Source organism: Fundulus heteroclitus, chromosome 24 (genome assembly GCF_011125445.2).
Source record: "Fundulus heteroclitus isolate FHET01 chromosome 24, MU-UCD_Fhet_4.1, whole genome shotgun sequence".
Classification (NCBI taxonomy): Eukaryota; Metazoa; Chordata; class Actinopteri; order Cyprinodontiformes; family Fundulidae; genus Fundulus; species Fundulus heteroclitus.
The window spans coordinates 12,280,945-12,306,815 of NC_046384.1; the positions used below are offsets into that span (position 1 = coordinate 12,280,945).

The 25,871-nt window shown below is 40.0% G+C and overlaps 1 protein-coding gene across 4 annotated transcripts in view; it reads right to left on the minus strand.

Moving 5' to 3' along the window:
* LOC105921466 (voltage-dependent L-type calcium channel subunit beta-4) overlaps positions 1 to 22,030 on the minus strand; it is a 28,987-nt gene extending 6,957 nt beyond the window's left edge. The window contains exons 1-9 of one of the 4 annotated variants that reach the window (XM_012857189.3): positions 21,861 to 22,030; positions 20,154 to 20,237; positions 8,739 to 8,909; positions 6,802 to 6,924; positions 6,584 to 6,711; positions 3,614 to 3,690; positions 3,145 to 3,164; positions 768 to 848; positions 86 to 144 (exon numbers count right to left, since the gene is read on the minus strand). In XM_012857189.3, the coding sequence (XP_012712643.2) occupies positions 86 to 144; positions 768 to 848; positions 3,145 to 3,164; positions 3,614 to 3,690; positions 6,584 to 6,711; positions 6,802 to 6,924; positions 8,739 to 8,909; positions 20,154 to 20,237; positions 21,861 to 21,923 (806 nt within the window). In that variant the 5' untranslated portion in view covers positions 21,924 to 22,030. Of the gene's footprint in view, positions 1 to 85; positions 145 to 767; positions 849 to 3,144; positions 3,165 to 3,613; positions 3,691 to 6,583; positions 6,712 to 6,801; positions 6,925 to 8,738; positions 8,910 to 12,351; positions 12,626 to 20,153; positions 20,238 to 21,860 lie in introns of those variants that run through there. The other 3 variants (XM_036128125.1, XM_012857190.3, XM_036128126.1) reach the window with 3 other exon arrangements.
* Positions 22,031 to 25,871: the final 3,841 nt, after the last annotated feature.

Sequence of the window (25,871 nt, forward strand, 5' to 3'; positions counted from 1 at the left end):
CGTTCCAGGTTAGATTTTGTTTTTGCTGAGCATTTATGGGAGCATGCAGACAGTCACCAAATCCTTCCTCATTTCTTTCTCTCACCTGCCATCAAACCTGTGCTTGAGGAAGTCAAACAGGGCTTTCTGCATCATGTCCGTCACCTGCAGCAGAAAAGATTGGACACAAATCAGGCGACTTTTGAACGTAATTGGTTGCATCATCAGCGCAAAGGCTCAAAATACAAATGCACAACACACACTTTTCCATTTTTACGTGTAAAAAAACCAAAAAACAAACATAAAATTGGGATAAAATCCACAGAGGTTTGTGGTTGTAGGTTGCAGTCGTATACTGGCATCAGACAGAACCACAGGGAACATTGGAGTTTGCATCACAGGATGTTGTTTTATCTTGAAGTGATGTTGAGCTGAACCTCATCATCTGTGTGCCGACGTTTATCTGCAGCCCATTGACAGAGAGCAACAGAAGCCGTACGGCTGCTTCTGAAATCCAATCCAAATGAGTCGAGCTGCTCGACATATTTACATCTGACCTGTTCTCCTCATTAGTCAGACTGCAGTCAGTGCATTACATGGCCAGCAGCAAGCTTTTGTTAATGACTCAGGGAAAGACCCGCAGGCCTTGAACTCCTCTTCCGCACATTTATGCGTCTAAAGATGCATAGAAGCGCGCAGATTTCTGCTTTTATCTGGTGGGAAGAGGTAAGGAGATGACAAATCCCAGATTCTAATTTTAGCTTCTGCCATACGGACGGCCAGCCTACCTCGTAACCTTTGAGCGAGGGTCCCACCAGCACCACGGGCCTCATGGAGGGGACCACATCGTACGGGGGGATGTGCTCCGTCTGTCAACACAGAGTGGCATTAGCAGATTCGTCACAAACGCCGAAAAAAAAAACAGCCCAGAATAACTCCACAGAAGACGCACGCAGCAGATGGCTCTAATCGGCTGAAGCCAACGAACAATCACGTGTAAAATGGGAAATGTGTGGTCATGTTGGAGCATGTAGCAAATGACAAGGTATTCGCATGAAGAACCGATCCAGTGGTTATAAATGTGAATTAGATATATTTGGATCAACAGATTTGTTCCAAAAGCAAAAATATTTAACTGTGACTATCTTAATGATGATTTATCATTTGCTGCATAAATGCTTCTGCACACCAATGTGGCGGGGAGTGTAGAAAACCTAAGCAGGGTTCACCATAAGAAGCAGCACAGCAGATACAGTGTTGTGACAATGTATTTACCCCCTTAGCTAACATACTTTAGTTTGAGACAAAGGTAACCGGTGCAAATACAACTTTCAAATAAGGGTTTTGTTTATTTAGGGAGAAAAGCTGCACAAATCTTTATTGCTCTGTGTGAAAATATAATAATCGCTCCTCTTGAGTCATGAATGAACTGAATCACCATCAAGCCTAAAGTCAAGCGTGGTGGTGGTCAAGGTCAAGTTTGACGATCTGGGGCTGCTTTAGGACCTGCATGGGTCACTTGACAAAGTGATGGAAATCCTGATGGAGACCTATCCATTTGTGACATCAAGGTCAAGTCCACTTGTTTTATGCACCAGGACACAAAAAGCTAACTTAAAATAAAAGATAACCTGATCCAAAATTCCTCAACAGTGACGAAAGACAAATCATCTCTATGTTGCCGATGCAGATACCAAGGCTGTCGCAGCCAGGTATTAGCTTTTAGGGACAATTGGTTTATCCCTGAATAAATGAATTATTAACGTAAAACTCCTTTTTGCTTGCCATTAAAATTTGTTTGATCTGACAGAAATGAGTACGAAGCAGAAATCTCTAAGGGGGCAAATACTTTTTCACAGCACTTCATAATCCAACAGCGTAAAACAATCCCTTTTGAGGCGCAGAGATGAAGAGTAAAAAACAATACTTGCCTCAATGTTAAATTTTAACTTTTAACTATTTGATAATTATATACCGTACTGCTTAAACATCAATAATCATCACCTTCTTCCACAGCTGCCCTTGAAGTAAAGAATTTACTGGCCACATCAAAGTTTAATTATCCATAATTAGTTTAGAATATTTGCAGTTCGACAAGCTAAATTGAGTTCTGAATCCCATTTTTGTCTTTTGGTTCTCACCATTATGAAATACTCAAAAGTTGAAACCTCCTCCAAATTAAATGGTATTTCTGTTAAGTGTGTATAAAGCCTTAAAAGAACAATTTCCTAACTCATTAACCATTTTAAAGTCAACTCTTGTCTCATGGCGTCCAGTACTTGAATGCTGCCGTAGTTCAATGCCATGTTCTCTCTCATCTTTCTCATTTTCAAGAGTTATGGAAAGGGAAAGAATTAAACTGAAAGTCATAATTTTAGAATTTGCTAATCAAAAGTTTCAATGTGCGCTGATCAACAGGACGAGTCGAGTACTCGGTAGCATGTTCTCCTGTCTTTCCTATTTTTAGAAGTGCCGAAAGCAAAGGATCCTCCTTGTCATATTATCTGTAAACATCAGGGAAACATTAGGTTACGTATTCTTAAGGAGTTACTGGACACCCTTGATCAACAAAAGTAAAAGTACTTTCATGGCATGTTCTCCCGTCTTTCCCATTTTGAATAGTGGCATAGAGAATATACCCTCAGTGTTACGTAACCTAAATACAACTGGGAAACAGGAAGTCATAGGTTATTACTGAATATTTGCCTAAATACTGAGTTTTCTTGTTTCCCACTTGTCATAGATAAATATTTAATAATTTTTTATAGTATTTTAAGAATATGTATAATAAATAATTAGGTTAAAGTTAAGCAGAAGTTCTGATTTAGTTCAAATGCATAATTGAAGCAAAAACTATAAAGTCTTAACATCCACAAATGCACTTGAATTTTTTTTTCTTCTAGAGTAATCTTGTATCATTTCAGGAAGTTACTTTTTTTTAAGGTTTTTAATGGATTTTAGCATTTTTATCAGTGCCATGAGTACCAGAACCTGCTGCTGTAACGCTCGGGACTGATAACGGCGATGATTTGGGCCGGTATACTTCAGTAGAGCTGAAGTACTGGTATGAGGTTGTTGTCAGTGCTGCCAGCTCCTGTCACATTACTATGGTGCCGGCCAAAGCCGAGGGATGGTAAATGGGTGAGTTCATAGCCACCAACTTACCACTTTCTGTTTCTGCTTTCCTGCAGAAGGGGAGAGAAGACAAAGAACAAGGCAATCAGTCGCGGCAATGTTTTAGAAACACTTCAACATGCTTCACATAAGCAGATCTTGTAACAACTCATAAGAAATGAAACCTATCAGTATCTAAAATATACAAAATAAAACAAAGTATTTCTATAGTCCTAAGGTTATATTCACAAAGTGCAGTTCAGAGGGGGGGGTCATAGTCTTGTCGTTGGTTAGCCCCAGTCTCAGAGCGCCTGCAGTCCTCAACTGGAGGAAGAGGAGGATCATGGGATAATGTACCAGCAACTATGCAGTAACCATATGCTCTATGTGGAGACATGGGAATGCTTTATATTCTTATACTATCTATGATTTTTTTTTTTTGACGTTTAGGATGATTGGCTGTAAGCTTTGCAGGCGGGTTATTAGCGGCCCTCTCCTCCCCCCCGTCCGATGTCCTCACCTGCTGAGGATATGAGTGGTCGGATAGAGGCTGACACCTCATCCTCCACACTGGAAGAGGAGTTTCCTCCAGACTTACTGAAAAAGACAAGAAGGGATAAAAAAAAAGACAGAAAAACACGGTGGCATTAATGTAAAAAAAAAAAAACTAAAGTAGTTACAAAATGTCTTAGCATCAAACTGTAAACTTACAATAATGATCAACTAATTTAGATAAACCGATTTTTGATAACCCAAGATATCTGCTTCAGAGCTACCTGCTTATGACATTTTTAATTCAGCAGTATTTGTCATGAAAATACTAATAACCAACTCAAATCTGCAATTCTTGTCCTCCTGAGAATTTAATTAAAAAGGAAGTGTAAATGTTGCATAGTAGTGGGCAGTATAGGTTACAATTTTTATCACGATGCTGATAATTTGTGGTGATTTTGTAAATTATAAAAATAACTGTATGGCTGTGATTGCATGGCACAGCAAACAAATACTACTCTTGAAAATCATACTCTTAAATAGGCCTATAACAGCAGCTGAGATGCTATTAGCTAAAATGCTAACATTCACATTCCTTGCTATCTATGCAATTTATGTTAAAGTTAGTTAATATGCAAACTTTTTCTAATATGTGCATTAGCTGAAATGCTGCTGATGGCATGTTAGCTAACAGATAATTGTATTCACTAAATGCTAGCATTATTACGTTAGCTATAAATTGGGAAAATCATCTAATATGCTAAAGTTTGGTCATATCCTAGCATTCCAGAATGCTAGCATTACCTTAAATACTATTAATAGTTTGTTAACTATAAGTAGTTACAACTGTATGTTACGCCAGCACCAGCTTATATGCTTTAGGGATAATTTTGACATTAGTTGACGTTGCTATGTTGGCTAACACTAGCATGTATGATAACCGCTTATATGTGATCTTTAAGCTAACTATTGGATGTTAGCTAACACTAGAACAGTACCTAATAACTCCATTTCTACTATGCTAACAAAATCTTACATGATTATACAATCGAAAAAAGTCTTCGATTTGGAAAATAATTTCTTTGTTGCCAGAAAGCAGAACTCTTTATCCCAAAAGCATTTAGCAAACGCCACACATAGGGAGCCAATTTAAGTACAGGTTGGATTTTGTTTCTTTTAAGGTAGTTCCGAGAATATGCAACTGCACTAAAAGTTAACTATTTTAGGCATTTTTGCACATCTTTATGAGGGACGCTTATAAATTTGAAGGGTGCCATAGATATTGAAATATAAACGTATGCAACAGCATTATTATAAAGAACTGACTGGACCACAAGCAATGGTAGGTTATTATATGACCAAGTAAAATGCATTCCCATTCTCCAATGTCGTGATGAATTGGTTGAGTCAGATGAAAACTGACTGGACCTGGATGGCTACACTGGAATTTTATATTATCAGTAACATAAAAAAGTACACTGACAACATTTAGAGTGTTGGTCAGATAAAACAGAAAATGCATTTCCTAAAACTGATACTGCCATAAAAGAATAATATCCCATGTTTTCATGAACTCATTCATTCCCCTATACTTGGATAACCCTAAATAAATTTCATCTTGGTTTAAACAGTAACACTGTTACTGCTTCAAAAGGTGGTACAACAAAGTATTGACTCAAGATTGCTGAATACAAAGGCGTGCTATACTTTCTAGATTGTTTAAAAAAAAATTTTAACCGTGTATCATGTTCAATCTGTGTATTACATTTTGACCACAATAAAAAGTTATTTATTTTCACAGTATAATTACATTATGTAAGTAACTGAAACCTGTTATTTGCTTTTAAAATGTGAAGGATTTGAACAGGTTTATATGAATACACTCTTGTCTATTTGTGTTTATATGGACTTGCATCCATCTTTATCTGCCTCCCTTCTAAGTGAGACACTGAAACCATCCCTTCCACTAAGATTATTATTATGATTATTATTACCCTGACCAACACGACATGGGGAAGTGAGAGTGAGTTACTGCATTAGCTGTGGATGACAGAACATTCAAGACCAATTATACACACATGCAAATGGAAACGCGGTGATAGCAGTGCTAAGTACAGCTAACTGGAACAAAGCATGAGTGGAAGAGACGGAGCACAAAGGTGTGAGTCGCAGTCAGACCGAGTTCAAAGCTCAGGTTAACAGAAAGTAACAAAATCTACTGACAAACAAAGGCGATTATTGAGTGAAACAAAATAAAATAAAAATTATTTCATATTCGTGTGTTGAAGTGTATCTTTTATGAGCATCATGGAGGGCAGAAACCGAATGCAATAGACCCAAGGTCCTGAGTTCTGGGGGACATCTAAATAACCTAGTGTGTTGTATTTTTATTTTATTTTTAGATTTAAACCCATACATAAAAAGTACATGTAGCAAAATCTCAAAAACTGTGAAAATCATATGCAATAATTTATGTTTCTTTGTTACATTTATGTTCACGGAGGGTGATGCACTTTTGCAAAGTGGGGACCCAAGTCAAAACGTCAAGTCCTGCTCAGGGCCCTGGACCATCCTTAACCGGCCCTGTTGCAAATGTTACCAGAACTGTCCGGTTAAACAATTAAACGCAATTTTTTTTATAAAATATAAATAATATTCTTTTATATTACTTACATTTTAGGAAATGATAGCAGGACTTAATTTTTTGGCTTCAGAAATCTGGGTAATAAATTTCCCTATTTTTCTTATCTGCACATTGCTAAACATTTAATATTACCTAAATTTGGGATTTTCCTGTTTTTTTTCTCTAACCATCGAATAACCGGTGGAACATAAGCTGCAGTAACACAAGTTTTAGTCATGCAAACATTTCAGCCTAAAGAGCTCTTCCTTTAAGAGCACTAAAACTAATCGCATATGCAGGTTTTTCAGAGTAATCCATCAGCTGTGTGACCTTTTCCGGCATAGTTGAAGAGATGAGAGTCTTTCTGTGACCTACCCTTGGACTCGTCCTCTTTTTTGCTCCTGCTGGAGCCGGATGTTCTCCAGCTTCAGAGGGCTGGGAATGAAGCCGATCTCGCAGCCCTCTTTTACCAAGCGGCCGATCCACCAGTCATTGTTGAACTTCTGAACACAGCGGGGCAAACGCATAAACACCTATTAGACGGATTGTGTACGACAGAAGGTGAGAGGACATGTAGAAATTTAGAGACGTGCCTCTTTTATGTGGAGGAAGTCCTTGGCATCAAAAGAGATGGCTGTGGCCGGTACGGGAACGTCCTCATCCAGGGCGCCACAGTAGCTGACGTTGGTCCTTACAGCAAATGCCACAGGTTTGCCCTGGAGGACAAAAGCACAATTCACATCTAATCAGTTTTATGCATTAAGCAACTTTTCTTTTTTAGAGCTGCTGGCCCACGTTGCTCTAGATGAAAGTGGCAGAGTTATTGCTTCCATCAACTTTGGATGATCTGATTTATTTTCCCATAGTAAGTTGTCCTGGCCTTGTGGTGTTTAAATATGTCTCTTTGTTGGAGAGTCATTCATTGAAGCAAATTCTCATTAAAACTAAGTGAGTTATTGCTGCTAACAACTTGGTGTTTTTTGTTTTTCTCTCCCATAGAAAGTACTCCTTCCCCAGGGTTTCTGGTTTTAGCCGTTAACTCTAGACAATAGCTGTGATTTTTCTGTTTTACCTTTCCATGGAAGGTACCCCTGGCCCAGTGCTACTGCTTTTAGCTGCCTCTTACCTACACAGAGCCACTGACTCCGCTATTTTTGCTGTCTCTCGTTTCTGTCAACATCAATCCCCAGTTGGCCACAGCAAAGTGATGTTCCTACAGATACCATATACCTGCCGGAGACTTCATTTTTATTTAATTTTTTCTCCCCACTATTGCTGTCTGCTTCCTCAGGATGAGGGATTGCTGCAAATTTAGTTAGTAAACGCTATCTGCTGGGCTTGATTAGATTTTTGTTTCACAAGGTCGCATTAGACAACCATCTGAGTTTGAAGGAGTTGTTCTAGAATTAGGAATTAGACTGTAATTGTATATATAACTAATTATATGCTTTAATAGCTCCGTAAACTGACTGAACTAAAAGGGGGGACAGAATCGACCACCTCGAAATAGGGCTGGGCGATATGGATTAAAAAATAAATTTCCAATTTTATCATACCAAATCCAATTAATCGATTTTTTTCCTCCTTTTTGTTTCATAAAAAGAAATTAAAGAAATTATTTTAAAACCTTGCTCTTATGTCAAGCATTTCGTCAGGGAGTTGACCTGAATTCAAAGTGCAACTAAAAACAAGCTGTGAAACATGCTTGTAAAACAAGATGGCAGCCGTGCCATTATAAACAATGAAAATATAACAAAACATTTGCTGCTAGTGGTATTACACATTGGGCTAAGAACAGGATTCACTGCACTTGTGAACTTCAAACTAAGTTAAAAAAATTAACTTAGTTTGTAAAAAAGTAAATAAGTAAATGAAATACCTCGTATTATAGTAAAAAAAAGTTTCTACTTAACAATATTTTGACAATAATTTTGCCTAAATTATATTCAGCATCACATGCTGTTCTCTTCATGGAAACCCAATGAGTGTATTGGCAAAATAAAATCCAGATTTTCCAAAAATGAAATCTTAAAGAATTGTAAATTCGAATTAATCGATTAAATCGATTTATCGCCCAGCCCTACCTTGAAACAAGTAGCGTTATCATACGTTTAAACTGCTTTAGGTCATATTCATTAGATTAGAATATGGGTTCCAATGAGGCTCATTTGTCAGATTAAAAGTACTTTTTCAAAATTACAACCTTTAAGTAAGTGTTAAACATACTTTTCATTAAGGTCACCGTTATGTGTTGAAAATAAAACATTTTATCAGTTTGATGCAATGTTCTAATCTTAAATGTCGTGTTTTAAGCAAAAGAATCATAGTTTTTAACACAAATAAGAGCTTTAAAACATCAGTCTGTGAGTAATGAATCTATGTAATGTGTTTCTTAGTTAATTGGGTTACAGAAACAACTGAACCTTTTGATAATATTCTAATTTGTTGAGTATGACTGGCTTAATATTTGTCAGTAAATGACCCAGAACCAGACATATCTTCTGAATGAGTCGTGTCCCAGGGGACTAACCTTGGCTCTCTCCAGCTGGACGGCGGCCTGCTGCTCCCTCTCCTGTCGGCTCTGTCCCGGTCCTTGGCTCTGGCTTGGGCTCTGGCTCTGGACCTGGGCCTGCACCTCGCGCTCTTCCTCCAGAGATACATCTGAGTCTGACGGTCTGCTAGTGTATGAATCTGCTGAGCCCTGCAAACAGAAAGGACACCGCCGGTTAGTGAAAGTGTAACAACACATCTTATCCAAAGTTAGTTACATCCTATTAAAAAAGGCGATTTCAACGCCTTACCAGGCCTTCGTTGTCACAGTGGCGGTTGTTTTAAACAAAAATAACGGCTTTTGCAGCGGTTTAGCCGAGCTGCTAAGTGACACTTTCTCTTGTGTTTCAAATTTTTGAAAAAGGGAATTAAAAGGAATCCGTGTCAAATTATTTTTATGTTAACAGAACATCGTTGGCCGCCAATTAAAAGCTCCTAGACACTAATCAGCACAGAAAAAAGTACGAGTGACATGTTCTCTTGTGTTTCCCATTTTGAAGAGCACTAGAAAGAAATAGTCTGCACCATAATAAAACAAAGTTCTTTATTAACACTTTGATCAACTTAAAAAGGTAAAACCCTTCGATTGCATGTTCTCCCGTCTTCTCCATTTTGAAGAGGCAGTTGCTAAGAGAAGTGGGCGTCGACGTCCGATGAAATTCACACACCAGCTAAACATCAAACCTGTCTGACAAAGGCGGCCGAGGGCCAAACATTTACTTTGGTTCACACGAGACACGCATTTTAAAACGAGGACCGACTGAGTGGAGATCTTCAGGACATCGAGGTTCAGATAGTCTCTTAGATCATTTATGGAGGCTGCCAAATTCAGAGTGCTGGGCTGGCAGCGTTAGCAAAGAGCGGGTAATAATAATCCTAATAAAGGGAAAGGAGCAACAGGAACGTCAGCAGGTTGTATATTCACAAATTCAATAGATGGTCTGAACACTGGTGAACGTCCGGCTGTTTAATTTGGAGTTTCGTACATAAACAAAATGTGAAGTTACCCTTTTTTTATTGTTTAAAAAAAAAAAGAATATTACAATAATCGAATTGCAGTGAAAATATTCAAGTTCATATGTTGTAGCAACGCCTGCTTTTTTGTCTGTAAGTGCCGGGACGTGAAAAAGTATTCCACCCCGCAGCCGCTCGCAGATTTTCTCGGTTTAGTTTTCCCTGTCGCCTCTCGCACAGTCAGGGAATTTCTTCGCCGACACTCTGAGGGATGCAAGGCTTACAGTCGCTTCATTCTGCATCCCAGTCAGAACCCCTTTTATTGCACCGTTTTAATGCCGATACACGACTGGATCAAGTGCTTCCTTCTGCTGTTTTAATTTAAACAATCAGCCACTAATGACGATTCAATTAAGGAGGACCATTAGTCCCGAGATGATCAATCAAGTTGGTCATCACAGCTAAGCAGTTTTTTTCTTTTTTAAAGGCAAGCAAGCAGTAGAGGAAAGCCTGACTTCAGCACACTGTTTCTTCAGATTGGAAGAGTCCTGGCTCAGGAAGTTTCTGGGCATGTGCAAGATTTCCATTAAATAAAAAAAAGCAAATAAAGGAAATGGGGGTTTAAATGTTGCAGCAGCCTCTTCTATAACTGTTTATTGTGTCTTTACAGTCTTGGTTATCTTAAATGTTGAAAACGATGCATAGCTAAATTTGTCTTTTTATTCTCATCTTTCAAGCGTTGTCATGTTGGATGTGTTTCTTTGGGTTTTGATGCGACTATTTACTTGTTTATTTTGTACAAATAACAGTTTGGCTGCAAGTCTTTTAAGGTACGTCCCAATCAGGTTTGTACTTTTAATTGAAACTAATATATTTGCCCTTTCCTTGTTATTATACGTCTGAAGCTCTGTCAGATTGCATGAAGGGCGTCTTTGGACATCAGTTTTCAAGTCTAGTGACTGGCTCTCGATTGGGTATAGGTCTGGACTTTGACTAGGCCATTCTAACATGAATTACTTTAAACCAAACCAACCCATTGGAGCTCTGGCTGTATGCCTGGATTTGCCGTCGTGTCTTCTGCTGCCTCTAACAGGTTCAGCTTCTGGACAGCCCTTTATTTTGGCAACACATTGAATTTCCACGCTGGCCAAAAAGTTCAGCTTTGGTTTCACTGGAACAGCGAACGTTGTCCCACATGTTTGCTGTGTCCCCTACATTGCTTTTGGCAAAAAATGTTTTCCTGGATTATAACGCGTCTCCGCTTTAACCTTAACCCTGCCTTTTCTGGTTACTTCTATGGTGCTGTTCATTCACTAATGTTTATGGTGAGATCAAGTTCAATTCAATTCAATTCAATTTTATTTATATAGCGCCAAATCATGAAACATGTCATCTCGAGCCACTTTACAAAGTCAGAATCAATCATATTATACAGATTGGTCAAAAATTTCCTATATAAGGAAACCAGTTGATTGCATCAAAGTCTTGACAAGCAGCATTCACTCCTGGAGAAGCGTAGAGCTACAGGGAGAGTCATCTGCATTGCTGATGGCTTTGCTGCAATCCCTCATACTGAGCAAGCATGAAGCGACAGTGGAAAGAAAAACTCCCCATTAACAGGGAGGAAAACCTCCAGCACAACCGGGCTCAGTATGAACGGTCATCTGCCTCGACCGACTGGGGTTACAGAAGACAGAGCATTAGATGGTAATAGCAGGTGAGACGTCTTCTCTGGATGATGTCACAGTTAACAGAACGCCAGACCAGGTGTACCTTCTACCTACTAAGTTACGCCTATATTCACTAATTTGGCAACCAAACGGCTGCAGTTCCCTGGGAATTTAGTTGGAGGTATCAGAGTAAAGCAGGATGAACACAAATGACAAATGGATTTTCACAACTGTTCACCGCTTTGCCTCAAAACAACCTAGATTGAGCATCTTTTTTCACAAACTATTTCAACTAAATATTTAAACGACTTGACAGCGCTTTACATTTTACAAGCATCTGATCCAGATCCGTGGATTTCTCCACTTCCTGGGAATCTCTGGTGCCAAGAAATGAAGGCAGAGTAGCTGAGGGAGCGCTGTAGCATGCGGGCCATTATCCAATGGAGTAGCTCCGGCATGTGACTCATCAGCATCAGAGTCCACCTAATGACATCACGATGCATGTTCCTCCGAGCCGCCGTCAGAGCCAGGACGCGGCGCAGCGAGAGACGCTCTTCGGGGGAAAGTGACGGACGATTTGTCACGTCGTCGTCGGCCCCCGGAGGGATGACGAGGGGGGTCAATTTGCATCTTTGGGTTTTCCTCTGAGAACCAAAGCGCGGCTCGTGTCTTGGATGGAGGAGTGCGACGAAGGCTTAATGACTCCCCCCCCTGACTCTAAAGCCTTATGGCCAGATTGCAGCCCGATGTTCAACTGCTACATACAGATATAAGCAGAAATCATTTAGCCATCTGCCTAATGTGCACCCCCCCCCTCCCCTCCTCTACACACCCACCCAACCCCCTCCCAGCCAAGCACAGCCCATGATCACACTACGCTGGCTACCCCATCAAAGGCCTCTCATGTGTGTGTGTGTGTGCCATCGATAAGCACACAGCAGGAGAACACACCAGCAGATTCACACTCACCGCCTCCGAGTCTTCAAATCCATGCAGGTACAAATTGTCATACATGGAGGTTTGATGTTCTAAGGAGCTCCTCTAGAAGAATGAAGGGATGGGGTGGGGGGATAAATGTGAGTGGAGGCGGAGGAGAAAGGAGGGGGCACTAGAGAAAGGAAAAAAAAAAAAAGGATGGTTGGGGAGAGGGGGGATGACGACAATTCCTCCTCTTCACAGCAGAGAATAATTTAAAAAAATATATATAAATATCCCCCCCTCCTGTTGGATCACGCCTGGTCCTTTTGGAGGCGCCTTTCTGGACGGACGCAGCTTCTCCCCCCCGATCTCCCGGTGCCGCCTGGCGTTATAGGCTGGAGACGGTGTCCCTGGAGGTAGCCCGATCCTGGCGTTTCATCTTTTTTATCAGGCGTTACAGAGCCAAGCACACAGAGAGCAGCGAGAGCAGCACAGGCGGCAGCAGCAGCGGAGAGGCTGTGAATCCTTCCTCAATATCCCAGCCTGATGACAGAATCAGAATGCCAGGAGCTGATTGGCCGAGTGGTTGTCCACTCAGCCTGGATGAGCACTTTTTTTTTTTTCAGTGCAGTAAGGTAGAAGGGTTTGGGGAGGGAGGGGGGGGGGTGGTGACGCTTTAGAAGAGCGGAGCATCATCATCTTGGTCTCATTTTACCTTTCATCCTCATCCGTTCTATTTATACTGCAGAGGGAGGGGAAAAAAATCAGATTTTTAACAACAACAAAACAAATTCTCCCCTTACAGATTTCTTCTCATTTTTTTTCGCTCTGTTGTCACGCTTGAATGTTTCAGATCGTCAAACAAATCAAGATAACCGAAGTGAATACAAGAGACGGCTCCCAAATGTTCATTTGAAGCAGTTGATTTGAAACAGTGAAAGCCCCCTAAAGCAAATTACCAGATGTGCACTGATGTCTCCGATCAAGCGTTTGGAGTCGTGAACGTCGCTGCGGAGGAATTTTGACCCACTCCTCTTTGCAGGATTGTTTTTAATTGGGATTGAACGTTTTTCGCGCATGAACAGCCTGTTTAAAGTCAAGCCGCAACATCTCAAGCGGATTTAAACCCAGGCTTTGACTAGGCCACTCTTTATCCTGCGTTTTAGCTTTTTTGAACCATTTGGTAAACTTTGGATTGCGGTCCTGCTGCATAACCTCTGTGCATGGGCTTGAGGTCACAGACCGCTGGCCAGACCTCCTCCTTCAGGACTTTATGGTAAAAATGATTCCATCAATTACCAAAAGTCACCTAACCCCGAGGAGGTAAAACACTTTGTCCATTACTGTGTCTTTTCTGTTTGACTCTGGATGTAGCAGGGGGAGACCCTCCAAAAGTCCACTTTTTATTCTGATTATCTTTTCCTGATTGATGAAAATTGTTGATTTGAAACATTTATGAGCAACACAAAAATACAAAAACAGAATAAATTTGTAAGGGAATTTTAGCGCTTATGGGCGTTTAAGCGTTGGCCTTTCACTTATTTATTATACTTTTTTTCCCTCCTGGTCACGTTGAAATGCCTTCCCCTTGAGTTTAGGATGAACTAAAATAACAGTGATGACTTTGGAGAGACGTTTCATTCAAAATCAAATAAATTAATGGCTAGGCTACTGAGGAGAAGCAACTGATGAGCTGCTGCTCACGACTACGTTTGTTGACAGTCTAGACCAGGGGTGTCAAACTCATTTTGGTTTAGGGATTCAGCTTAATCTGATCTCAAGAGGGCCACAGGAGTAAAATCATTGCAAGATTAAATAGAACTGATAAAAGTGGACTTTTTGTTGATTTTTATATTAAATGAATTTCACTTTTACACAATATATTATGAATAACCTTGGCGGTTTTAAGAAAAGTATGTGCAATTTCAACAATACTTTTACTCAGTTAAACATTTACTTGTGCATTATGCATAAGAACTGATCACAGTGATTGTACAATGTTGAAATACATTTATTCACATTTTTTGGAACTTAAAAACACTGTCCTGCATGACAAAATACATCAAACAGATAAAAATTAAGAAATGATTTAAAGGTATACTATGCAACCGGGGTTGATTTTCCAGCGAGGCTCCCCCCAGAGGGCGAAAGTAAAAGTGCACTGTCATAAAGATGCTCAGCTGTTCTGGTTTCTCCGTCAAGCCAGGCGCGGTTGTTTTGAGCTTAGCAGACAGGCGAACGCAACGAAAAGTGGAAAAAACGGCAGTACAAACAATGACTAACACAGTGAAGGTATGAACATCAAGCTTCCCACAGCGCTATCTTGGCGAGGCGGCCGCCGTCGTCAAGCTGCTGCTGTGGCCGCGGCCGCCTCGCCAGTTTTATTATTATTATTATTATTATTATTATTATTATTATTATTATTATTATTATTATTATTTTATTTATTTATTTTTTTTTATGTTGGCGAGACGCTACCGCCGCCGCCTCGCCAAGCCGCAGCCGCCTCGCTGCCGCCGCCGCGGTAGCGCCTCGCCAACATAAAAAAAATAAAAAAAATAAAATAATAATAATAATAATAATAATAATAATAAAACTCGATATGCTTGCATGTTTATTTGACGTTAACACGCGGTTCTTTGTTGTTGCTTTCGCGCGTGCATATAGTGAATGGCAGGGCAAAAACACATGGAGTTCTCGCCGTAAAGCGAGACTTCTGTGTGTGCGGGCCGAGAGCTCCTGCAATTGCAAGTGCGGTATTTCCCCCACAGACCCCCAGGGCGGCCGAGAAAACCTTTGTTCGACCTGAAATGACTCATTTAATCATCCAAAACGGTATGGAACACATTAATTACCTGAAAAATGTTGCATAGTATGCCTTTAAAATCAATTTTCCACATCTGAATCTCAGTGCTACCATCTGCTGATTAAAACACAGCCCCTGTGGACAATATAGGAACTGCAGATTTTCAATTAAACCAAGTACATGTTTTTTTCAATAATTGTTTTATCATCCTCTTCCTTTTATTTCCTCTTTCACCTTTTCCTTTGTTCTTGTTGTTCTTTCTTTCCTCTCCTACTTTCACATTGTAGTGTCCATATCATTTGAGATATTCCCCGCATGAATCATAATAAAACTATTCACATTCATAAATCAAGCGGAGCACTATGGCAAAAGCAGTACTGCTCCACTTGTGAAAGTCAAATCTGATGAGCTCTTTTTGGCATTAAGACAAAAATTCTTATTGCCACATTGCCAGACAGGACACTGAAAAAAAGAAAAAAAAGATTTTTTTTTTTTTTTTTTTTTGAATAATGATAATGCATTTGGCCACCGGGCCGGACTAAACTGTTCGGCGAGCCGGTTGGTGTCAGCAGTGTTGCTCAATAAAATCAAGATATTAATCTTAGCCTTAATATAGTGTGTATCTTAGCCTTATGTAGCATGTTAGCTGGCCTAGTTAGTGACTCGGCTGCAGTGGCTTCAGGGTGGGTGAAATCTTCACTCGCTCCTTGTTCAGTAATGTTGATTTGCTTTGCAAAGCTCTGACCAGCCAGAAAACTCCATCCTCTCATTTCTATATAAGAGCATGAAATACACCCCGAAATAAATAGAGCCTGAAATAATAAGATGTTGAAATAAGAGCAGACTTAAAAAAAAATAAGACCCTGAAATACAAAAAGTAGCTTTAAATAAGTGACACAAAATAAAATCCCATTATTAAATAAACTAATCTTGAGTCAACATGAGTTTGACTTTGTCTTTAAATTTTAAATGTTTTTGTCAATTTTAATTTTACAGTTATTTTCAGTACAGCACTTTGTTGAGCTTTGTTCTTGTAAAGTGCTTTATAAATAAACATGGTATGAAATAAATATATATTGAAATAAAAAATAAAAATCTTGAAACAAATGACAAAATAAGCTAAAAAAATATGTATATTTATTGATTTCATAGGGATCCCAATGAGAATCTATGGCTAGCTTGAAAATTGATGTTCACAGACTCTCTCTGTCTAATCCAGTTGAGCTTGAGCTATTTTGCAAAAGTATAAATGGACGAACTTTCCGTTTGTTCATAAGCAAAGCTGACACACTAATATGTTTATCTGTAAACCATTTTGAAAACCCTGCATCCTTGTCCTCTCACTTCTGGCACAGTGGGAAGAGTAGTAGTAGTGTGTAATCCAAAAGTCGTCGGTCCTACTTCAACTTCTTTCTACCACATGTCAATGTGCCTCTGGGCAAGGCACTTAACCCCCAAGTTACCTACCAGTATGTGTATCGGAGCTCTAGCATCATTCACACTCACAAATATGCACAAATTCACACCAAGTGCTTTCACTGGTCGGTATGACTAGAGAAGCGCCATACAAATTCAGTCCATTTATGTTATGAACAAAACAGCTTTAGGGTGATAAAAATGTCTTCTACTAATATATCGAGATGTAAATTCTGTGTTAGAGACCAATGAATAATCTCACAGTAAATACTCACATTAACGCCACACAAAGAAACACAGATATTCAAGATATTAAAGCTAAATTAATACACCCGTCACACTATTGCTAATCTACGTCGCTCTTCAAGGTGTATACGAATTTAACACTGTAGCATACACAGTGTGATCAACAGGTACATTTTGACCGACTCAGCTGTCATTTTATGCATCTCGTATTAAATAATACTGTATATTCTTCACTGATGGTATCAAGGCGTTGGTCGTTTGTACCTGTAATAATTTATAGTTTTTTTTACTGTTCTTTTTATATCTCTATTTGCAGGTGTAGAAGCAGACTCCGAGGATGTTATCTTGTGCTCTCCCTTTCCTCTCCTCTTTCTCTTTCACCTTTTCTCCCTTTTGGCATTTTGTCTCATCTGTTCATTTTCTTATTTTTCCTCTTCTACCTTCCTGTTTTTAGTGTCCATTGAACATGAAATAGTCCCAGCATAAATTCTAATAAAGCTTCCTGTATATATAAATAAAGCTATGGTGAAAGCAGCAAGGCTCCACTTGTGAAAGTAAAATCCGTTGCGCTCTTTTTGGCAATGAGACAACAATTCTTATTTCCACATGGCCAGACAGGACACACACACAAAGTAAAAAGAAATAACAAAAACTCAATGCTAAGCTAATAAATCGCTCCATTGATAATCAATGGTGGTACCGCAAAACTCACCATTCAAACTCCAACTCACTAAGGAGGCACGAAACAGTGCTGCTTTTAAACCCCGCAGCAGCAGAGCTGCTGACACGTCGGTTTCTCTAAATGACATCACAAATACTTTTGAACCAATAATAATACTGGTTGAAAATTAAATGCAAGACACCCTTTGAACCTTAGAAGGGCGCCACACTGACTGTTTTAGACACAAAAGCAAGATTTAAATAAATATGCAGTAAATTGTCAATATAATCACCAGGATATGTAGACACTACTGTAAGACAAGGATTCCCAAAGCTACCACTAGGGGGTGCGCCAGGTGAAAACTGTAGTGCTGGTCTGACCCGCACCATGAAGACGTGTAAATAAACATTTCCTATGTAAAAATGAAAATCAAAAACTTGAAATTTAATAAATAAATAAAATGTATTAACATGAAAATCTATTTCCTTAGAAAAATGATTCTTCTACGCTTCATTTTAAGATGAAATATAGAGGAAGTACGCATGGTACTGTATATGCGCACCTGGCTTGTGCCCTCTACTTCATTCATTCTCACAAATATGCTCAATTGGCTGAAACCAGGGAAACTGTCAGGCAGGTGAGACATCTAAGGTTAGTGATGAAGGAGGAGAGGAACCAAGACAGAGAGGAATCGGAGGCAACAGACGAGAGAATTGCAACGGATCTGGGAGAAGTCAGTGAGCGGGAATCAGCAAATGTCTCTCTCTCTCTCGCTCGCTCATCATCGGACACAAATCAAATTAAACTTCTTTGTGTTTGTATTTTGCGGCGTAAATTGTGAGTCAGACTCAGATTTAGAAGCGGGTACGCAAAATAAACAAAGTGAAAACACTCAGGTAGATCATCGGAGTTTAGTCAGTAAATCTACCTGGATGGTCGCCTCAGAGACGTTTCAGGTTGTGGAGGTGTGGCCGATCTGATCGTCTCTTTCTTTCTCTCGCTCCACGCTGAGCCACTGATGCGCCTGACAATCCTCAGGATTCTGCTGTGGATGTTGTGTATAACTTTATTGCAATTTAATTCAAATTATGTTCTAATTTAATTTCCACACTGCAAAAACAGATCTAAAAATAAGTACAATTTACTTAAAATAAATGTATTTGCTCTTGATTTGAGCAGGTAAAGAAGATTATCTGCCAATGCAATGAGTATTTTTACCCCTTAAATAAGATAATTAGATATACCGCACTAGAAATAAGATGATGGAGACGAGTTGACTTATTTTAAGTGCAAAAATCTTTTTCCATTGGCAGATAATCTTATTTACCTCCTCAAATGAAGAACAAATACACTTATTTCAAGAAAATTGTACGTACTTTAATTCCCGTTTTGCAGTGCACAACCGTTGTTATGTTTGTTTGTTTTTTTTAGGGTGTGGGGCAACCCGGTTGGGACACTGAAAGGGTTGCGCGGCTAAAAAAGTTTGGGAACCGCTGCTATAAGACAACCATGCTAACAATTTATTTGCAAAAAAAAACTTCGTGTGGGGGGCGAGTTACCCTTTAGTTCCATCCAACACCATATTGATGGTGAACATTTGCTCACCTCAGGATGCCAGATGCTTGAAACTGTAAGCAAAACTGATAACATGATCTCCTTTTTTAGTAATTCAGTTAATTGTCTGACCACTCGGGTCGCTCATAGAGCACTGACCTTTCACCAACACACCGAACGGTTGGACACGCTTGATCCCAACACACACTAATCAATCTGGGACTGCATCAAAGGGAGATATCAAATCAAAATCCAAGGAGAAATGAGTGTATGACAAGTTTTAAAACTCTCTAGAGGTTCAGGCCAATCAAATAATCATTGGCTGGCCGTTCCAGAGTTTTAGGAGCAGCCGCTTTAGGATTCTTTAGTGCACCAGAAACCAGTGAAATGAAGCCAGAATGGATGATTCGGCTGGCTGGTGAGAAGACGGGCTGTGATGTCTGTAGCTGCTGCTCAGTCCAGGGTTATATCAAAGCATGGATCACTCTCCAGATCCTTGAATGGACGATGGCCTTTGACCTTTGGGGACATGATATGGGACATGTGGCCCCCACCCAGGGCTGCATGGCCTGGGGGCGTCAATGGGACTAAAAGAAACTTATGCTAATTAGAATCCAACACACTTTCTTTTGCAAAGTTCACAACCAGTCATTGAGGAGCAGCAACTCAATCCGTTCGTTTGCATCATGGCAGCGGCGTAAGAAAACATGACTGATGATGTTGGAGTTGATGTCTGCTCCGAAGATTCAAAGTTAGGGTTATTTAATTGTTTTTTGTTAATTTTGTTTAAAGAATCTGGGCCCATTTGATGATTGCTGGTTTAAGATCTATAAATAATCTCCACTACATTTGCTCACCTCAGGATGCCAGCTCCTTGAAACTGTTAGCAAAACTGATAACATTATCTCCTTTTTTAGTAATTCAGTTGATTGTCTGACCACTCGGGGTGCTCATAGAGCACTGACCTTTCACCAAAACACCGAACGGTTGGACACGCTTGATCCCAACACACACTAATCAATCTGGGACTGCATCAAAGGGAGATACGCACTCCCTTATTTCCTCATGTTGAGACCTGCGCGACGAGGTTTCAAATACAGCGACACACACGGCAGGAAAGGAAACTGCAGGACAGACTGAGACCCCAGGCCTTCCCTTTAGAGTCGGTACCTGTCTGAGAATGAAGCTCGTGGAGGTGGTGCTTCCATCAGACCTCTTGAGACGGCTTCTCCGGGAATAAGTCCCTCGGTTTACCTGGATGGAAAAACAAAAGCCCAACCTGAATCCACAGAGACCTTCTCTCTAAATCTGGTGACCCTCCCATGTCACCCATGTTGGATAACTGGGAGATGCCGTTTTCTAACTAACTCGCATATACAAGCAGAAAGGGTGCGTGCAAAACACCCACAAGCAGATAGGTCTTCTAACTTATTCACGTCTTTACCTTTAAATGTCTCTTTTTCTCCAAAAAAGATCTAAATATACCAGCAGAGTTGATCTCAGGGGGACAAACTTAATTATCTGCCTCTGATTTGTCCCATTTCTGTTTTATTCTCCAGAGTTAACGACAATGTCACCACCATAAAGTCTGAGCCTACTTCCCTGAATTCACGAAACCGGGCCATTTATCTGGGTCAACATCTTTCTTTGGCCCCTCAAGTTAAACAAAGTGACCAAAAGCAGTGATGTGAGGAATGAAGTCTGCTAATATGTTTCTATTAATACGTGCATGTTAGCCTGAAGAGACATTAGTTATCCAGCAGGGAACGAGGCGTCGGTTTCCCTTTGACAGCAAGCATCTACTACTTTTAGACACACCCAAAGGTAAAATGAGCAACAGTGATTCCAGTTAGACCACAGATGCCCCCACAGTGAGATGAATTCCTGTGATGTTGTTTCAGAGGGCCTAATCGCTTTTAAAGTCTATTTCTGGGTGAATGAGGGCACTTAAATGTGACCTGATTCAGGTCTGAAGACATTCAGGGAAGGCGTGAGGCATTAGCATTTCTAAACATCGTACCAAACGTTTTTACTGTAAATTATAGTCAATATTTATCTCAGACGCAACACATTTGGTCACACTGCTGTCAGAGAAAGTTGAACAGTTAACTAACTCTTTTAAGAGTTTTCTTCATGCTTTTAGTTTAAGGCTCCGCTTATCACACAGAAGGTCAAATCTCTGAACACTTTTAATATTTTATTTTCGCCGTTCACTTTAATCTTTCCCTGCTGGTATTATTTATATTACTTTTCAATCCCCTTTATTGTTATGACGTCAGCAGGGGAAGATCAACGTATTGGTTGAATATGCCTTTTTTTGCAGGGCAACTCATGTAAATTGTTGTGCATTGTCCTCAGTTAAAAATAGATTTATTTTAATACGGTTTAATGTATTTTCCCTCACCGTTAATGATTTTAATCAAGAAAACATCTTTTATATATTTAATACAAACTTTAAAACTCCCATTTAAGTAAAATAATGATTTTAAATAATCAACTCTGAGGTGTGGACAAGTTGTTCAACATTTCTAGGTTAATATTGTCAACCATAAGCGCCTCTAATGGAGCTGCAAACATAAATGGCAAAGAAAAAAGTGCCAAACTTGAAATTAATGACTCCATATATATATTTATTACCATACATTTCTGTGTTTGCATGTTTTTTTAAAAGCTTGTGTTTCTAATATTTATTTTCAACAAGCATCCTGTATTCCCTGTTTCCTTAACTCCGCAGATAATGCCTGACAGATTGGAGTTAAAACTAGTTAAGTTAATTTACTTTAATTTACTCTATGCTTTTTTTATCTGGATAGCCTTATTTATGATACTATATAAAAAAGGAAGAAAAAAAGGAAAAAGTATAAAACTTGAGCCAACCTGAAAGATGGGCGCTTGGATGCCCTCTCCTATTTTGTTCCGGATATAGATGTGTCGGGACATTTCGGCCAGCACATCGGTCCAGAGGGCGGGCTGCTCCGGCCCGGCCCAGCGCAGGGGAGGCGGGTTCCTGGCTGCGTGCTCCAGCTTCACTCTCCACGGCCGCTGCTTCCCCCTCTGTCCCGCCGGCAGAGAGGCGCTCAGAGCCAGCTGCGCTCTGACTGTGGACCGGTCCACTACAGCGACACGCAGGGGGGGGGGGGGGGGGGTGGCTGCACAGTGGGATGCTCCACCTAACCAATTCAGTTCTGAGAGGAGAATATTTCTTTTTAAGATCAGCACCCACGGTGGTTTTTAAAGCTGGGAGACAAATAATCTAAATATTGGGTTGTGCACAACCAATATTGTGATTACAGGAGGGTATGGCAGGCCGTTGTGGGATATAATCAGACAACATTTGACTACTTTCTAAGAGGGTCAGTAATGGCGTCCCTCAAGCTCAGAAGTTTCATCCTTGCAATATTTGATGCTTTATTGCTTGCAGTGTACTTGTTACATTTAATTTGACCCGTTTGATGTTAAAATGCCCACAAAGTTCAGGATGGGCGATACTCACTGGCCGCTTCATGAGGTAAACATCAGAACTGCTTTGATTCTTCCTCTTCAACAGGAGGTTTGGGTCTAAACAGACTCGCCAGTTGCTACAGATTTGTCGGCTGCACATTAATTATCTGGATTCCCCCTCTGAGAACAGGGAACTCATCATGTTCAAGGAACCAGTTTCATTTTTGTTCTTCTTTGTAGCAGCGGCACGGTGCGTTATCCTGCTGAGAGTCGCATTGGAAGATGCATCGTGGGAGTCTTGGTCAACCTTAAATCAAAATCCAAGGAGAAATGAGTGTATGACAAGTTTTAAAACTCTCTAGAGGTCCAGGCCAATCAAATAATCATTGGCTGGCCGTTCCAGAGTTGTAGGAGCAGCCGCTTTAGGATTCTTTAGTGCACCAGAAACCAGTGAAATGAAGCCAGGATGGACGATAAGTGGTCGTGATTCAGCTGGCTGGTGAGAAGACGGGCTGTGATGTCTGTAGCTGCTGCTCAGTCCAGGGTGATATCAAGGCATGGATAACTCTCCAGATCCTTGAATGGACGATGGCCTTTGACATTTGGGGACATGATACGGGAGATGTGGCCCCCACCCAGGGCTGCATGGCCTTGGGGACGTCAATGGGACTAAAATAAACTTATGCCAATTAGACTCCAACACGCTTTCTTTTGCATAATTCACAACCAGTCATTGAGGAGCAGCAACCCGATCCGTTCGTTTGCATCATGGCAGCGGCGTAAGAAAACATGGCTGATGATGCTGGAGTTGATCCGAAGCTTCCAACTTTGGGTTATTTCATTGTTTTTTTGTTCATTTTGTTTAAAGAATGTGGGCCCATTTGATAATTGCTGGTTTAAGATCTATAAATGATCTCCACTACGGTTGGGTCATCTGTAAGGTCCTTTGTGTAAAACACAGGACTAGTGCAACCCAGATTAGAAGAGTTTATACTTCCTAATGTTTCTGATAAGTCCCATTTAAAAAATACAGCTGAGTGGGTGTGTGCATGGTTATGTGTAAAAGCTTGAATTGTCATACAAAGCAGGATGGAGCCGCAGTTTCATGTCGTCTTTGATAACTCTGACCCTTCTGTCTGAATGTGGCGGCTCAGGTTGAGACTAATCAGACCAGATGCCATTTTTCCACAGTCTGGTATCATATATAGACCGGAGTGGCACCCGGTATGGTCACCTGCTGCTGTAGTCCATCTGCTTCAAGGTCAACATTAGTTTAAAGTTGACTTTTTTGCTTCTGTTTGACTTTCCTATCTGTTTAGGATCTTTCTCGGTAAATCAGAGTGATGATTGCGGATGAAAATCCCAGCAGCCCGTCTGGCACCAATAACCATGCCATGTTCAAAGTCACTTAAATCCTCTTTAAATCCTCAAACTGATGCTCAGTTCTGACTTGAGCAGGTCGTAGTCATCGCAGTCCTTCATCCTTCAAGTTTTTAAACGTACTGATGAAATCATCACGACTTTGAACTGGGGGATTGAAATTGAAGATCTGCTTTAGAAAAGAAAGATCCTGCCTTTTTTTTAATTTATGTATTTTTATTTTGTTTGGCTTTCCACCCTCTGTACACTAGATTCTGACATGGATTACTTGTAAATTTATGCTATCATTTAGCACAGCAAACTATCCTTTTATGCAGCGCTTTCTGTGTTTATGCAGTTTATCTCGTCTTTTCCTACATGTCCCAGAATCACAAGTTCAAATGTAACGACTGAGAAAGACATTGCTGCATCTTCATCCAGTTATTCTTTCTGCAAATTAAACATAAGCTTTAGGCCAAACAACCCTTTCCCATTCCTTAGCGACCCAAAACAGTTTTTATTTCAACACATTATATGTTGATACAATGAGACGAGTTATCCCTGTTCAGAAATTGTTGATTTAAAACAATGAATTTCTTCATACCAGACATTTTTTACTGTAATGTCTATTTTTTTTCACAGATTTTGTTGACGTTTCTGAATGTCAATAGGTTGTTACAAAGTCACCCTTAGGCTGATGAGGTTTTTTATGGGAAGGTCTGTGTTGCGCCCTGCTTCGTCCAGCAGGTGGCAGTATTATCAAAACAAATGCAGATACAGACTCCTAAAAGAAATATATCTTGTCTTCTGAGTAGATGTTTTTAATAGAGATGGGTGTATGTAAATTAACTTTTGCAAAGTATCATGTTTTTTTTTGTAGTTAAATATGTCATAAAGGTTAAGTTGGTAAGACTGTTGTTAATGTTATTAGTGGGTAATTGGAGCTACTTCAGAAAGCTTCAGCCACTATTAGCTGATTGATTGTTCATATTATTTTTGGAGGATGTAAAGCAGATATGACAGAAGTTGGTTCCGAATAATTTTGTTTTCTGCGTGGTCATTATGCCGTGAATCCGTCTCTGACACCTGAACAGGAAAATTTTAGTGCCCTGATGATGCAACAACAGAACATAATTTTGTCCTTGCAGGACATGAAGAGAGAACAAAGCTTTTTGTTCTTGTGGGCTATGTGTAAATTTATAAACCTGATCTATATCGTTCTAGATCTATGAATTATTGTTATTCTGACCCCTCCAATGAGAGGCTATCTACATGAAAAGACTACTAGGATTACTCAGACCTCACAACAAGCAGGATTATAGGGGTATTCCTGAGGGTTTTGGGGCTTCTATGATGATGGAAAGGCTTAATCCAAATATCCTGGTGTCTGTTGATAAAGAATACAGGTAGGATGCAGCAGGAGATGGACAAATGGATTATTTCTCAAAATGGTGACACCCTCAATCTGTAGCGTAACCCCAGGGCGACTCTAGAGAGAATACGGCGTCATTTCCATTAAATACAGCATTTTATTTCCCCCCAGAAATGGCAGATGTGGAGCAGTAAGGCAGTTTCATGATAAAATTGTTTATTTTTCCTCATGAATCTGATCTCGTTTAGCAGTTCAGTCATTCTGAAATGTCCTGCAGTAGAATTGTACATTTAAACATTTAAAATATAAAACATCTAACAAATTTATTGGCAACATTACTACCCCCACATTGACACCTAAGGTTACGTTATACTATTAAATGTGGCAGACCATGGCAAGACTAGGAACAGGTCTCCCCACGGTTGTTTTGTGTTATTTACCAGACCCTGAAAGAGTTCAATCTAAGCTTTCAAATGATGTCAATCTTGTGGAAATCAAAAAAAAAAAAAGAATTGAAGAAGATTTCTTCCTGTAGATTCACCTGGGCAGCAGGCTGGGTTTTAACAAAAAGCTGTTAATTTGCAGCTCCTGCCACCCTGCCAGTGCCTGTCAATAGTGCCCATGTCAACTCACTACGCTGTTCTTCTATGTAAAGATACGTTACAGCACTGCATTACAATATTTGTGTTGCATATGTGTGTTAAACTGACAAACAT